This window comes from Falco naumanni, chromosome 15 (assembly GCF_017639655.2).
Source record: "Falco naumanni isolate bFalNau1 chromosome 15, bFalNau1.pat, whole genome shotgun sequence".
NCBI lineage: Eukaryota > Metazoa > Chordata > Aves > Falconiformes > Falconidae > Falco > Falco naumanni.
The window spans coordinates 11,979,028-11,994,571 of NC_054068.1; the positions used below are offsets into that span (position 1 = coordinate 11,979,028).

General features: G+C 42.9%; 1 protein-coding gene across 2 annotated transcripts in view; it reads left to right on the forward strand.

The window, feature by feature from the left end:
• Positions 1–3,384: 3,384 nt before the first annotated feature.
• Positions 3,385–15,544, forward strand: part of RHPN2 (rhophilin Rho GTPase binding protein 2) — a 30,886-nt gene continuing 18,726 nt past the window's right edge. Inside the window, exons 1-3 of one of the 2 annotated variants that reach the window (XM_040615137.1) lie at positions 3,513–3,571; positions 6,225–6,362; positions 14,088–14,203. In XM_040615137.1, coding sequence (XP_040471071.1) covers positions 14,175–14,203 — 29 coding nt within the window. In that variant the 5' untranslated portion in view covers positions 3,513–3,571; positions 6,225–6,362; positions 14,088–14,174. Of the gene's footprint in view, positions 3,572–6,224; positions 6,363–14,087; positions 14,204–15,544 lie in introns of both variants that reach the window. The other variant, XM_040615136.1, reaches the window with a different exon arrangement.

Sequence of the window (15,544 nt, forward strand, 5' to 3'; positions counted from 1 at the left end):
CTACAGTAGCCAGACATTTACTCATTAAGAGCTGCAATCTTCAGAAATAAAGAATGATACTAACTTGACTAACTGCTGCATGTGAATTCATTGACCACAAAGCTACAGGTTGCCAGGGTTACTGACTAAATCTTTGTGTTTCTGCTCAGAACAGAAGTTTAATATTCAGAGCCTCCAATAGGCAGAGAAACATATAACTATGTGGCAGGTTCAGAATTCAAGAACCTACCCTGAGAAACAGCAGGAGTTGATGCATACTTCTCCCTTCATACAGTATCATTCTAATGTGCTTTTTTACTGATAAGCCTCTGTCTCTCCAGGACAAAAGCTGTCTTTGAGGCAGGCACTTGTTACCATCCTACAGCCGCAAGGTCTGTAAAATCACCAAAAAACCCTCATTCTCATTCCAGAGAGCAGCACCTGTCCTAAGTCAAAGCAGATTCTTATCTTCAGTATGTAACAGTGCATCAACAGCTGTCCCAGCAGGAAATTAATTTCCCAAACTGAGACCATTTCCTAGTGGCCGAAGAGAAGGCTAAAGATGGAATTTCATATATTCATATATTTTTTTTAAGATGGGGGAAGGGGAGAAGTACAGAATTGACTAAGCAAGTGAAAGGACAGAAACATAACTGAAATACAGCACATAATGTGCATATATACATGGTATATACCATACATATGGCATAATGCACTTGTATATCATATATACTATTGTGTGTCTGTGGCCAGGGTGTTCAAATTCTGGTCCCTCTTACCTTTTGGTATCATAGGACAAAATCTGGAACAACTCAAGCTCTGCCATTCTGTGCCTGTTTTCATTGTGGTCATTGTTTGGATCACCTGGCTGGTTTATCTGTGAAGATGCATAAAGCCGAGTTCCCTAAAACAAAGAGAGATGTGACACAGAGATAAGATTCATTACTTCAGGCACAACATACTGATCTTCTTTGGATGCAAATTCTTAAGCATTTGATGCTTTCTCAGAGATAATGCCATGTCCAGTGCACCAGATCACTGAATTTTCTCTCTCCTAATATTAAATTTCAACTAAACATCTGCATCTATACTATATGCCTCTTTTTCTGAGCACATGCATTCCAGATTCCTAGCCTGTTATTAATCTTTACAATGCAGCAAACCAAACTTTCTGATTAATATAACTGTGAGAAAGTTTGTGGTATGAACCCACTTCTATTTAGGAATTCTAATAGCAACTTAAGAGCTACTGGAGACAAGATGTTTAACCAACTGGTGAGAAGGCAGGGACATGTTTTTCTGAGGGTAAATCAGGTTTTGGAATGTTCTAAGCTGCAATTTACATTCCAGAGTCAGGGAGCACTCCTACCCAGTGATTACACAGCTCAGCCCTCGCTACTGAGACCATACTATCAACGTGTGCCTTTTGCAAAAAACCTTATTCACCATATGCAGACAAAACATACAGAGACTTAAGAAATATGGTATCAGTTCTAATGCAGTCAGGTTGAGGTACCCTTTACCGAACAGAGGGGAAGGCACAGTCTAATGTGGCAGCTGTGAGAGCGTGGGGTGATATATCTAGGACACTAAAGATGGAGGAGGAAGCCTGTAAGAGCTATCTTGGACTCTCCTGAATTAGCTGTAGAAATTTGCTGTGTGTAGCACTGACTTTGCTTTATTCAAAGAATCCACCAGCAAGGCAGAAAGGCTTTTCTTTGTCACCTAGATATATTAGAAGTTATTTGTGGTGTTGTAGTGTGCAGAAACTTTTGCAAATTTGTGTTTTATGCATAACCATGATAGTAGTCACTCGTGTCATGTTGTTCACTGCCTGACCCTTTGACCTGGCTATAAACTCTTAGGACTTTATTTGGAGTAATAGCTGCAGCCTTTCAATGAGATCACTTTTCAGTAAATCCAGTGAAAGCCCTGCAAACTCCCCAGACGATCATATTAATACTGTTTTAATTGCCAGATTGTATCAGCATGGCAAATTACTCATGTATCTCTCGTTTATATTAACCTAAACTAATTTATATGTATTGCACTGGAGTTTTAGACTGATTTGCAAGATTTGATTTTAGAATCCTTTTTAATTTGGCACGTAAGTACATTTTGTAATAGCATAAAAATAATGTAAAACATTTTTTACACCCTCTAAATAGAAATAGAGCAAGTTAAACTGCTTTCCCACTTTTACCTGTTTCTATTTAATGTATAGTTTGATACATTCATCCAATATCTTTAGAATTGTTGAAAAAAAGGGAAAAGTACTGGGGTAAGAGTAAACAAAATTCCGAAGAACATAATTCAGCTGACTTCAAGAGAGAGAGAAGCAGATCTTTGGATTCCTGAGCTGCTGACTCTAGTCTTCTTCCTAAAAAACAGGCAGTAGACAGTTTAACCAGGCTGCTCTGCACAACTCTCCAGAGACATTGGCGATTTCAAAGAAAGTTTCAGTAAAGGATGTAATTCCAAAGATAATTTTCCGTTGATAAGGAAATGTTGTCTCTGCAGATTTTTTTCCTGACACAACTAGACCATGCTTCTAAGAGAAAGGGTAGGGTGGGGAAAGACAACTTTGGTAATATCGATTTAAGTATTTTACGGTATCGCGTCTTCAGTGCTGAATGCCCGCATTGCTCTGTAGGTTAGCTCTGGCTAGCGTTAGGAACCAGCGCTGGCAGTTTCCTTACACGAGCGTCCCGTGTCAACCTTCGCGAAGCTGGTGACACCGCGGCGTGGCTCAGCCAGGAGGTGTTCGGTGCGGGCGCTGCAGGCTCGGGCAGCGCTGGGGCTGACCCCACGGCAGTTTGCCGGAGCCGGGGCCAGTCCTGCTTTTCACCGAGATGCTGTTGCTCTTACCGGGGGCCAGGGCCGGAGCCGCCTCAGCTCCCCGGGCTCTGGGATCTCTCCTGGGCTCTGGGATCTCTCCTGGGCTCCTGCCCTCCCCCCTCCAAGGGTGCGGGCGCCGGGGGCTCCCCGCCGGCCGGGGAAGAGGCCAGGCCGGCGAGCCGTGCCCCGGCCCCACCACACGCCAAAGCCCACCTTTGGGGAGCCCCGCTCCCGGAGGAGCGGGCACCGGGCCTCGGGCCGAGCCGGCGGCGGCCCCGTGGCCCCGGCGGAGTAAGGCCGTGAGGAAGCGGCAAGAGGCGAGCGGTGCCTCCGGGACGGCCAACCAGGCTCCGCCACGGTTCGGCGAAGCCCCGCCGGCAGGCCGGGGAGGAGCGGACCGAGCCCTTCCAGTCAGCCGCAGCCGCCGCCCGGCTGGGCACCGGGGGCACCTCACCCGCCCCCCCGGGGGCTGCGAGGCTGCCACGGGGCGCGGCCCGGGGGTCGCCGCCCGCACCTCGGCAGGGCCGCCAGGCAGCGCGGCGGAGGGGCTGCGCTCTGGGGCGGGACAGCTCCTCCCCGCCACCCCGGAGGTGGAGCCGGGCGGCGCCGTGGGGCAGCGCCGACATTTCCCGCAGGGTCGCGGGTGCTGGCAGCAGCGGCGGAGGAACGGCTGGCGTGCCCGGAGATGACAGACGCCCTGCCGCCCCGCGGCTGCCAGGCGGCGGAGCCGGCGGAGGACGGCTACTTTCGGAAGGTGGGAGGCGCGGGGGCAGCGGGCTGCGTGCCCGGCCGGTTGGGCGGGTCCCCGGCTGCTCTGTCCTGGCGGAGCGTCTTGGGCTCCGTCCCCGCGGCGGCGGGGGCTGCCTCTGCCTCGGGGGGCGGCGGGCGAGGAGGCGAGACGGGGCTCTCGGCTGTGGCGGAGCGCGGCTGGCCGGCCCGGGGCAGGGCAGCGCCCGCAGCCGGGCTGCGGTGGGCGGGGGGCTCCCGGGCGGCTGCGGGAGCCATCCTCCGCTGCCTCTGGGCTCGGCTTCACCCTGGAGGCTGGGAGCCCTCATACCCCTGCGGAGCCAGGGAAATTCCACCCGCCGACCTTCTTTTTGTCCCTTTTTTTCTCTCCTTTGCCCCCGCGCTCTTCCCTGATGGCACCTTACTGCGTCCCCTCGCTCGCTCTCTAGTAACTTGCCTTGCGTACCTGTAAGAAAGTTTGCTGGAGCAAGGCAATGAAGTTAACAGACTCATTAGGAAGTTTTTAATGAACATCTGCCCTAATTACTTTTCAGACTGAGTGGGCGGCTTATGCCATAACCTGCACCTTGCGTTCTTTCAGCACAACAGCAATTACAGTGAAGTATGGCCGGTAATGCAGCCCTGGGGGCTGCTGTGAACTTCACCGGAGGTAAAGGGCAGGACGGGCCGTTTTCGGGGAGCCCTGGCCCAGCCTCCCCTCGCTCTGTGTTACCTTCCCCGCACCTCTAACTTTTGTTGATGGGCTTCAGATAGGGGCGTGTAGGTATACACGGTCTAGGTTCTGGCTCTGAGACCATGAACTGGTTATTAAAGAAAAAAAAAAATGCACCTCATGCATCAGGTTGTTGCTGCTCTCTGCACAGAAGTACCCCTACGCTGCGCTCCAGCTGCCGTCTGCATTACACGGTAGGGGGGGAACATGTGCTTTGCTCTGTTGCCCTCTTTACAGGCTGTTTGGTTTTTTGCCCCCAGTATTTACCAAATCCCTAAGCCTGTAGGAGCTTAAGTAACAATATTGCCCTTTAGCAGAGGAAGTTTGCAGCCAAAAAGTGTGAAGTTCTACCTGTGCCAGCCATGCCGCAAGGAATCAGTGCTGACGCATAAATAACTAGGCAGGCAAAACTTTGACCAAATCTTGTCTGTTACTATATTTTTTTGATGAGTAATCACTTCTTTCTTAGTAGTCCATAGCAGGAAATTACAAATTGTGGCAAAGCTGTAATTATTTAAGAGTTTTCACAGCTATGTTTTCTATGGTGTGGGATGCTCATAGGCTGCCTTGAGGCATGTTAGTAAAAAAAGGTGACTTTTCATGAACTTGTGAAATTCATTAAGTTACATAAACCAACTCTTCCACGTATTTGTCTTTACTGATGGGGACCTCACTTTAATAGCCAAGTTGTGCCTCTTAAGTCGTAAGAGGAGTATATCTTCTGCACTCAGACTTGCTAAAGGACTGGGTTTGTTTTCAGTTGGATTGTTGTATATTAGGTTTAAGTTCACTGAAACAGCATTAGATTAGATATCCTGGAAAGGAATTAAGTTTTTCTCAATACGTGGAAACACTGTAGATCAGTCTTATACAATCATGAACATCTTTCCCACTTCTGAATTACTTATGTCTTAAAGCAGTAGAAAATAGATATGAATTTGATTGAATCTGGGTGAGCCAGTGTTGCAGTGGAACATCCTTCCCTTGTCGTTCCTTCAGATCTTTGAAAGGTTCATCCAGTTTACAAGTGTCTTTAATAAAGTTGTAAACTTCAGATCAGGCTAGATGCTCAAAGCCTTCTGTCCCTAGAAGTTAGGTATAAGTGGGAAACCAGTATTCCTTGTTATACATTAGTTGAATGGTCTCAAAGATCAGAGCTTTCATTCTGACTCAGTAGTTCTAGGAGAAGAGGGGAGAAAGGAAAAAAACCTCCCAACCAAAAGAATCCCACTCCTGGAGTCTTGAACAGATGCAAGTTGTGAACCCAAGGAGGTACTTTTGATGTAGTATCTTTAGGCCTGAAATGTGTATCTGAATGGTATGCTAGGTGATTTCATGTAACTGAAACTAGTGACTGAGCTGTCTATGTGTGTACCTAGGTCCCCCACCCTGCCTCTCCTGAGGTCATTTGTATTGCTTTCCCCTCCCTTTTTGCATCACACTACTTTTTGCTTTCCTGAAAGGATTTGAGTGTTGGTTTAGCAGTTTTGTTGGTGCAGAATCACATTGGTTTCCAGGGATAGTCCTTGTGGTTTTAGATCAAAATACCTTTATTTAATTTACCTTTTTATTCTATAAACTGTGGAGCAAGGTGAAAACACTTGCTTTGTATCAGTCCTGCTCATAAAAGGGCTTTCAAGCACTATTTACACAATGAGGTTGCCTTCCATACTGTGCAAGAATATTGTACACAGTGAAATTTTGTAATTGAGAAAAATTGAGCAGTTCATACAATATCAATTTGTTTTAGATGCTTGATATTTTCTTTTGATGAATGGATTACTGTGGGAAGTATGTTCAACCTTTGTATAGTGCCTTGTTGTGTATTACGCTTTTTGAAGTCTTAAATACAGCATACCAGAAAACAACCCTCTGTATCCCTAGGATGTAATATGTAAAACAATTTATTTACTTAATTATTGTTTAGTGCCTTTTTTTTTTTCTGTAGGGAGGAGGCCCTGTAAAACTATGACTGGCTTTATGTGAAGGGCCATGACCAGAAATGGGGAAACAAACGCACAATCTTGGTTCCTGCTTCAAATTCTGTTGCCACACTAGAAAGTTAGGCTTGCTGTGACATTGCCAGGTGAGTCTGAGATGTGATGGGTGGCAGCTACTGCAGTCCACTTGCACCCTTTCTCAGACTCTCTCTCTCTGTTCCCTTCCAGTGATGTCAGAGCTGCTCTGTAGGGACCTTTTCCTCTTTCTCTGACCCTGTCTCTGTTGATTATTTCCTTTTTCTTCATGGCAAAAGCCTGTCATGTTTATACAAGCAAAATTTAAATTTCTCAAAACATAGAGGATGCTTTGAGTCCTGGATGCTTCTTTTTTTTTTTTTTAATACCTAGTTTTAAGGAAGTTACCTGTGCAGCCACACAGGGTATATGCAACTTTGTCAATGTTGCCCTTATTCCCTTCCCTTTATATCTCCCCTCCAAAACAGCCCTCTTTAACCATTTGATCAGCTGCAATTTGAACTGTGAGAAGAATTTTAGTTTTAAAACCAAACCAAACAACAAAACCCTTGCTGGTGGTGTCCTGAAGAGGATATGGCAAAGTGGAAGAAGCACTTTATTTTCTGTCAAAAAGAAGATGGAGCTTCTGTCTAGAACTTTTTACTTTCTGGGAAGATAACTCGCCAGGAAACTGGTTCTGCTACTGTTTATCTCTACCATCACATGCGGATAGCTTAGTTCAGTCTATTCCGTGGTACATTGTCAGAGCAAACTGTACCCGCACTCCTGGGTGGTGCAAGTGCTCTTGGACCGTCAGCCTGGTGCCTTGACCTCCTCTGTGTAGAGTTCCTCATTCTTTCACTATTAGTGGCAGCAACCTGTGAATCAACCATGCGCATCCCACACATCCATTCAAATTCTGCCCCCAGTCTTTCTTCCCTATGAAAGAGTCTGTGGTCAGCAGAAAATATGACAAAACTAATGATAAGAGCAAAGAACAATTTGTTTTAAAAGTAGAGCAAGGCATTTAGGCAGGAAGGATTTTTCAGCAGACTGATAGTAATTAAAGCAGGTCTGTCCTCATGTGCTGCTTTGCTTATGTGAGATGCTTCTCCCACCTCTGGGGAAGTTACTCTTTAAGCCTGCCGTGGTTCTGTGGATTGCTTGGCCTCTCAGACCTCTTACTGTTGTTTGTTTCATTTGTGTTTTTTTCATCTACTTCTGAATTTTTGTGGGAGAAACAGCTCTTTTTCAAGCTGTTCTCCCATTCTCCCCCCCCCCCCCCCTTTTCTTTTTCATTACAGCACCCCACCCCACTTAACCAGTAAGTTTTCACAAAGTAAATATTCCCCAAAACATGTCAGTATACAGAATTTGGGATATTTATAAAGTAGTACTCAGCCAGTCACAGGATCCAATGCTGGCATGGTGATCTAATAGTAGGGCTATGCCTGCCTTGTTTTGGTTTTGTGGTTTTTCTTGTTTGTTTTTTTTAGTTTGGTTGGGGTTTTTTAGGTGGGTAGGAACAGAGCAAGGAGGAGTTATCTAGGAAGTTCTTTCTACTGTATCTTTCCCATCTTGGTTTACTGCTTTGTAACACCTTACACAGATTGTAGCTCTTCAGATTCCCTAAATCAGTCAGGAAATTGCAATAAATTGTAAGAAAAAGCCATAGTTCATTTTCCAAGGTTACCTTTTCTGTACCTCTCCAAGCATCTGCTGGTACAGCACTAAGCATTCTGTCTTCAATTTGGTTGTTTTGGATAGCAGTCCTTTGTGCTACATAAAGCAGAGCAGTAGGACAGCTAGCTTAATGAATCTTTAGATTCTGATCAGTTTAATGAAGATGCTTATTTTCTTTTCTTTTCCCTTTCTTAAACCTTTGGCTCTATCGGTGAGGCTAGCTACTTATTATATAGTCCAAGCTGATGATTCAGAAAGAAAGACTGTATATATTAGTCCTCCCTGTCAGAGGAAAAGGCTAAAAACAGAAAACAAGCCATCCTATAAATGAAGCACCAGCCTGAAAATGATGATAGGTATGGTAACCAGCTCATGAATCAACACTTCCCTAATTAACTCTCTCCTTCCCCTCCTTAGCTTTTAGGTTTTCTTCTGCAGGGCTTCCCCCACAACTGTGGTTAATGTATCAGTTTACCAACCTGCTGCACCTGTGCTTCCACTGGGGTTTAGCTCATGTGGTTCTTTTCAGTCATTAGTAGCCAGGCAACTGTCAACATTAGCATTGACACAGGAATATTTATTTGCCTATTTGTTCTCTTTCCACTTGTCTGGCAGGAGAGAAACAACATTGCGGTGATTCATACCCCCATCATGCCATATCCACTCATTATATACAAATTCATAAAACCTAAAACTGAAAGTAGGCCTTCATGTGAAACTAAGAATCATCTGAAACTTGGTTAGTCGAGAGACAGACATATCTGGCAAAATACTAATTTTTATTTTGCGCAGTGAGTGGCTTGACAAGATGGAATAGCGTACAGAAAATAAGTATTTGGAATTTAATACAATAATTAGCTATAAAATTTTGTATTTTGTGCCAGGCACTTAGACATGGACAAGTAGACCAGGCTCTGGAAGACCAGGTCTTCTTCCTCTGCACCCACTTCCCACCTTTTTTTTTTTTTTTTTTTTTTAAACTCGGATAAAACTTGTATTATTGGAAGACTTGCAGTATATAGCTAAAATTTCAAAACTGAACTAGTAGAAACATAGAAACATGCAAAGAGAAACTTTCAGTAAAAGAAACAAACATAATAATTTAGCAGGACTTTAGGACCAGTTCTAGAAATACTGGTGTGAATCAAACTGTTTACTACAGTTGCTATTACAGCCAAAGCAGTTACATGCATGAGTTAAATTACATACACGTTTAAATATCTGGAGGATATGGCCATTTGCGTACACTACGGGGCTTGACAAGCAGCACAGGTTGCACTGGCTGGGCAGGAATGTTTTATTTTAAGAAGGCACACCCAGTTTCAACTCTGTGTCACCTTCACTGTGTGGCTCATCTTAAAAGTTCAAACCACTACTTCATAAATCATACTTATGTTAATTTCAAATGCTTACTGCCATTACTCATTGTTTGGCAAACAGTCATGATTTCTGTGTCCATTGCAACTGGATTTCTGATACTAAAAAATACTTCTGTCTTCCAGAAAGGACTTCTTGGCATCCAAATTAAATACAACTGTGTCTTTGTTTGGTACTGGTACGTTGGACAGCTATCTTCTCTCTGTAGTAGGTAATTTCTTAAGGCCTAGAGCCTAAACTTGGAACACCACAAAGATCCTGCCTGTACCCCTTAGACAGGGGATTTTGAGGCTCCTTCAGATGGGAGGTAAGCATTGGTGCCTTGTACAGAGGCAAGATTACTGTTTGTCTACAGTTAAGTATGAAGCCTGGAGTACCTGACTACAGGCTTGCCTAGCTACCCTCTCTGCCCCCACGTAATCTAGAATAAAATATCTCCAAAATCCCATGTGAGTCCTGAACTGTCAGTCAGCCACTTCCTAGCTCCGCTTGAGCTCCTGCTGTTGAGCTGGCTGTGCCTGGTGTGACAGAGACAGCGTCATGTTGAGATCCCACAAGCGTTCGTAATACAACTGTTTGCCAAATAAATGTGTATGGGATAACATTTATAAACTTGAAAATAAAACCCAGCGGGGTGTCCTGCCACCTAAGCTCAGGCTTTAATTCTAACAAGAGATGAGCAGCAATCCCATTGGAATCTGTCAGCACACCCCATTAATTAGTCAGAGGATTGCTATCAAGCATGCAGGACATGCATGTTTATTTGTCTAATATCAGTGTCTATTTCTTTCAGATGTTACTTGGCTAGGTCAATAAATGACATATGGCAAGAGTCTTTAACTGTTGTCCAGGTCTTGCCTCTGATAATGATATATTAAAAACATACCAGCTTCCTGATTCTGCAGTTCAGCAGTGCTATTCAACCAAGCAGGAAGAAATAAAGTAGCTAGCTAACTGAACTTTAGATTTTGAAAAGCTTTTTGTTGGTTCAGGAGCTAAGGATAATAATATTTAAGTAGCTCAAACACTTAATGAAGTGCAGCTATGCTCTGAGGGGAAAAAAAGGCTCTAAAACTTGATAGCTGAGTTTACTATTTGAACTGTCTTCACAGAAACAAGTACATTGAGTAACTTTGCTTTTTTTCCCTTCAAAATGCATGCAATGAGAGTTTAAATCGTACTCCACTCCTGATCATTTTTGCAACTTCCTTAGCAATAACCATTCTGTTGTCGCTATTTAATTAATTTTACTGATAGCATATAAGCCAGGGTAAAATCCAGTCCCCTCTCTAAGTTGTCCTGACTTGGCAAAGAGATAAACAGTAATTAAGTGAAGCATCTAGCATCCTGTTGACAAGAAATGAAACAGTAGGTGTGGAAGCTGCTGGGAAGTTTGGCTGCCAGATATTGTAATGAACTGAGCATTAACATTCTTGGGGTAGTCCAAATGTGAACCAAGTACAAATGCTGTCTGGGAAAGGGATCTTCTACATGGAGGGAAACAAAATTAAGCACTTTCTGGGACCTGTCTGCTAAATAACCTTTTAGTATGCAGAATTTGTGCTTTATACAAGGAGGACTTTTCCCTAGATTGTGTATTTCCCATAGGTTTTTTTGCAGATATTGGTTATTTTCACTGTCCTATATGCAGACTTCTATCCATCAGTTTTCTGGCAGCCTGATTACAATAAAGGCTTTAAGCCTGTAAATGAACACAAACTAGCTGAGCATCCCCATCCCCTGTGCAGGAGATATAAAAAGCGATGTTTTCCAAAAGGTAAAATGTGAGTTCCTTATAGGCCTTGAGAAGTAAATGGGAGGTATATGCTTGCAGCTGGTGAGCCTGTCCTGGAAACAGTCTCCTCTATCCACAAGAAGCCTTTCATCTGGGAGACAAAAGTGCTGCACTTCCAGGCACACTGGAGGTGATGCGGATACCTCAGTCTGTCACTGCCTTGTCCTCCTAGGCTCCAGGGCTGGTTTTGCTTTAAAGCTTCATACAGAGATTAGTGGCTGGTCCTGAAATGCAGGGAAACACCTCTGCCACTTTTTTCTCTTTGCACAGAGTTTAAGATCATTGTAGTTTTGTGCTCATTGTTCAGTGGGAGCTTGTTTGATTTCTGGGCTGGAGCTTGATCAAAGGTCCACTGAAATAAATGCACCACTTCTACTGAGCTTCATAGGCTTGGGAATCAGGCAGCTGATCTTCCTGAAAAAATTCCCAGAAGTAGAGCTGTAAAGAAGTATTTGAATGATGTAATGAAACTTGTTTGGCACACAGGAAGGGCAGGGAGTTCTGGAAAGAAGCTACAGCTTTGCAGAGAAAAAGAAAACAAGGGCAAGGCGAGGTTATGTTTAGGAAGGATGCTTGTACTAAGTGGTCAAGAAAAAAGTTGGAAGAAAGCATCACAGACCTACACAGGGATACAGAGATGACGGGCCCAAGATGAGGATCAAGTATTCAAACTGAATGCAAACAGCAAGAAATAATTGGCAAGGTTCAAATAAAAAATGGCATGGATAGAAGAAGGAGTACCAGTAGTACAGAAAGATTACACAACACCAAGTGAAGAAAAAACATAGAAGGAAAAACAATGGCAGCCCAGAAAAAAGCAGGCTAAGAGCAGAAAGCAACTTGTGGATACAAGGCCATGTTGTACTTTTAAGTTTGCCTTGCTACTATGTCTGTGAATAAATACGTGTAAAGGAGCAGAAAGCATTTGGTAGTTAAAGGTCTACTTGTAATCTGAGGTGAGTGAATGAGTTTGCTACATCTGCATGTCCTCGCCAGGAAGATGATCATCATCTATGTATTTATTGTGCCTGGTGCCAGTGCTCTCTCAAAGAGAGCATATACTGCACACCCAAGTGTTGGGCTTCTGCTGTATTTTAATGCAGAAACATTTTTGCAAATGTAGTAATTCGATGTGGTGTGGTTTTAAAAGTTATTTGGCAAATGGTGCTTCTGAAGGTGTGTGCACAAGCCTCCTGTCATTTTACCTGTTTGTTTAAAACTTTTCAAACCAGGGGTTTTAAATTAACGGTATTAGACTATGGTAATCTGGATTGATCAGCTCATTTCTCTGTTGTCAATTTATTTTAACTTGCCAGCCCTGAAAATATGAATTGAACTTCAAGTAGATGATTAGAACTTTATGTTCTGTTTAAATACTAGCTTTTGCTGTGCTGGTATGTTGTTGCCTGACCACTCATAATTAGAGCTTGTTTGAGAGGCTTTTAAATGCTGTTATAGCAAAACCAAATTTTTGTCGGCAAAACTTAGAGGGAGAGGTCCAAACCAGTGCATAATAATGTGGTTGGAGTACTTGAGGGAAGACTTGTATGAGATCTGAGCCGCCTCCTTGTGTAGTGCCTGATCCAGTAGGATCTTGACAAGCTTTGTAATGAAACCCAGCAACACCACTCAGGACATGCTCTGTTTAAGGGTAAGCCTTAAAACAGAGTGGTCTTACTTGCTTGAGAATCACTACTTAAAGCTGCAGGGATGTGCTGGTTGGCTATAAATGAGTGCTAATATTCAAAGCCAATTGATACTTTAAAAAAGGGGGAGGGCAAGGCAAAGCATAAAAAAGTGGAAGTGAAACTTCTAACCTGTTTAAGGTGTTAAGATTGTGTTTCCCTCAACAAAAAAAAAGACAAGCAGTCCTATTCATCGGTAACAGTTTCAGCTTATCAGTGCTCAGCAGAATAGAATGGCTCAGTCCTGCTCAAACACAGGTTGCAGTCGTTTGAGTCTTGTGCTTTGTGTAAGGTATGCACATACACAGGACCATTCTTGTGAATTCTGGATTCCATGCTTTACTTTTTCAGGGCTTAATTTGATGAGTGTCTGAAGGTATAATAATCATCTTACCCTGTCAAGTTCTACTATTCCATATCCCATCTTATCCCATCTCATATTACTCCATTTTCCATTTTACTTGATACTGAGCTATTAATACATAGTCTTGGTTTTGGCAACGGGTAACAAGAAAAACTAATGGGTGGATAAATCACTGCATCTGGGACTGTGAACATATACAGATGAACTAACTTATAAAGCTTATTCGTATTTCACATTTTTGTTGCAGCATGCAAAGATGCTGTTGTGTTATGGCAGGATAGACTTAAAGACCTGAGAGTTTCCTGGGTGTGAAGAAGAGCTGTACAGATAAGCAGTATGTGCCAAAAATAAGTCTGAGATGTAAAGAGAGGAACCTAGGGAAGGAGGGGTAGGAATTGTACTGAAGATCTGAGCATCAGAAGGAACAAGAGCAGAGATCCTTAGAAAGGTTCTTGAAACTGTGAGCAGTGGTGCCACCAAAGCCTGTTGTTGATAGAGTTGTATTTCCAGGCTGCATGTATCTCAGTATCGAACTCTTATACCTTGCAAAGGTTAAGCAGAGGAATTTGATAGGAATTACTGCCTTGCCAGATACTGTTTTTATGAAACCCGTAGAAACTTAATAACACTCTTGTCAAATTTGGTTATAATTAGAAAATAGCTTCAAAAGATTTCTAGGGGAGAACAGACTGGTTCACAGATGTACTTAAGCTTTAAAACAAATATTTTCTGCCTGGATTTTAATGTCAAATACTTTGGTATCTTTTTCACTTTTGGTGACCAGGTGATGGTTAATGAGAAAGAAACACTTGTCAGTCATTCATCATTGATGAACGTGTAGTGAATTTGTATTCATACAGAATCCATGCTATTAAAGTTCATTCAAATTCAGTGTTACTCCTTTTTCAGTCTCTTCCAACAGCAACAAGAAAATTTGTTTCCTTAATTCTAGGGATGTAATCCTCTTGCTGAGACTGGTCGAAGCAAACTGCAAAATCAAAGAGCTGTCCTAAACCAACAGATCTTAAGAGCAGTAAGAATGAGAGCTGGTGCTGAAAATCTTTTAAGGTAATTGTTATGACTTCCTAAGTTCTCTTGCCTGAGAAACAATTTATTTTTTTTTCCTTTTAATTTTTAAAAATTCTCTTAGCTATTACTTTTTCCCAATCTGCCTAACCGTTCCTCTTAACATGCTGCATAAATTACTGCTGGATGCTTTGTCAGTCTCCCTGAGTTTTTTTTAATGCTGTAGCTCTATCGAGTCATGACCTGCTATGAAGTGCATTTTCAAAGCTGTAATGTTACAGCAAATGAGCTGAATGTTACATTATCTTATGTTGCTCTGTTTGATCAGCTTTATTGCTAGCGATAATGGCAGGTGAACCTTGCTGAATATTGTAATGAGTTCTTTTTACACCCTAAATCAAATACAGGTATTGTTACTGTACTGTTGCTTTTTCCAAAATCCTTTACGTCTGTGCTCCACGGTGAAAAGGACCATTGGTTGCCTTGTTTATTCCATGTAGTAGTGATACAGGAGTAGCAGCACCTAAATTGAGCAGGGTTACAGTTGCCACCAAGTTCTCCTACAGTTTGAGGTAAATGGAAGAGACTTTGCCCTTCATCTATTATAATTTGTCCACCAACATTTTTTAAAGACAGTTTTACATGGCTGTCCCCATAGGAATAGCGTTATGTTGCCCCTGTCTTGAGGCTACTACATCCTGTGATGAGCTGCTTAGCAAACAGCCCCTGTAGCTAGCTTTCCAACAGTCCATCCCTCTGTTACATAGAAGAACTGAAAATTTCCCCAGCAGTCATCTGCAGTAGTCTCCTTAAGTGTCTGTTTCTCTGCTACTGGAGCATCAGTTGGTCTCCAAGAACAAAAATGTAGTCCTGCTTCCTTAGAGAAATGGAAATGCTTGGATAAATTCACTTCTCTTAAACTTGCCATTGATAGGTTGCCCTTTGTCTGTCACCTGCCTTAATCTCCACCTTTGGCAAGAGGGGTGATAGGTCCAAAGCTTATGTAGTTTTACCCTCTGTGACTGACTTAGTTTTGCTTTGTTTTCTGGTAATTGACTTAAGGAGTAAGACTTTAGGGTCTTTTGCCACTTTTTGTATGCATTGCGAAATTCTTGTGTCTGCTTTTGAAACTGATTGCTGTTCCTTCAGTAGATGGTTCTGATGGAAAGACTAAAGAGATGAGTGTGAACACTGGTTACTCTAACGTTCAACGTAAAGATGTCCTAAAGTTCGGCTCCTGATACCAATATTAATGGCTGAAGTACTGACATTGCTGTTGACAAGAGTAGGAACTAAGCTGATTTAAAGAGTAGAGGACCAGACTTGTTTCTGAGTTGTTAAAAATCTAAAACGAATGCACACCTGTTAGAGTACTAAAACTTG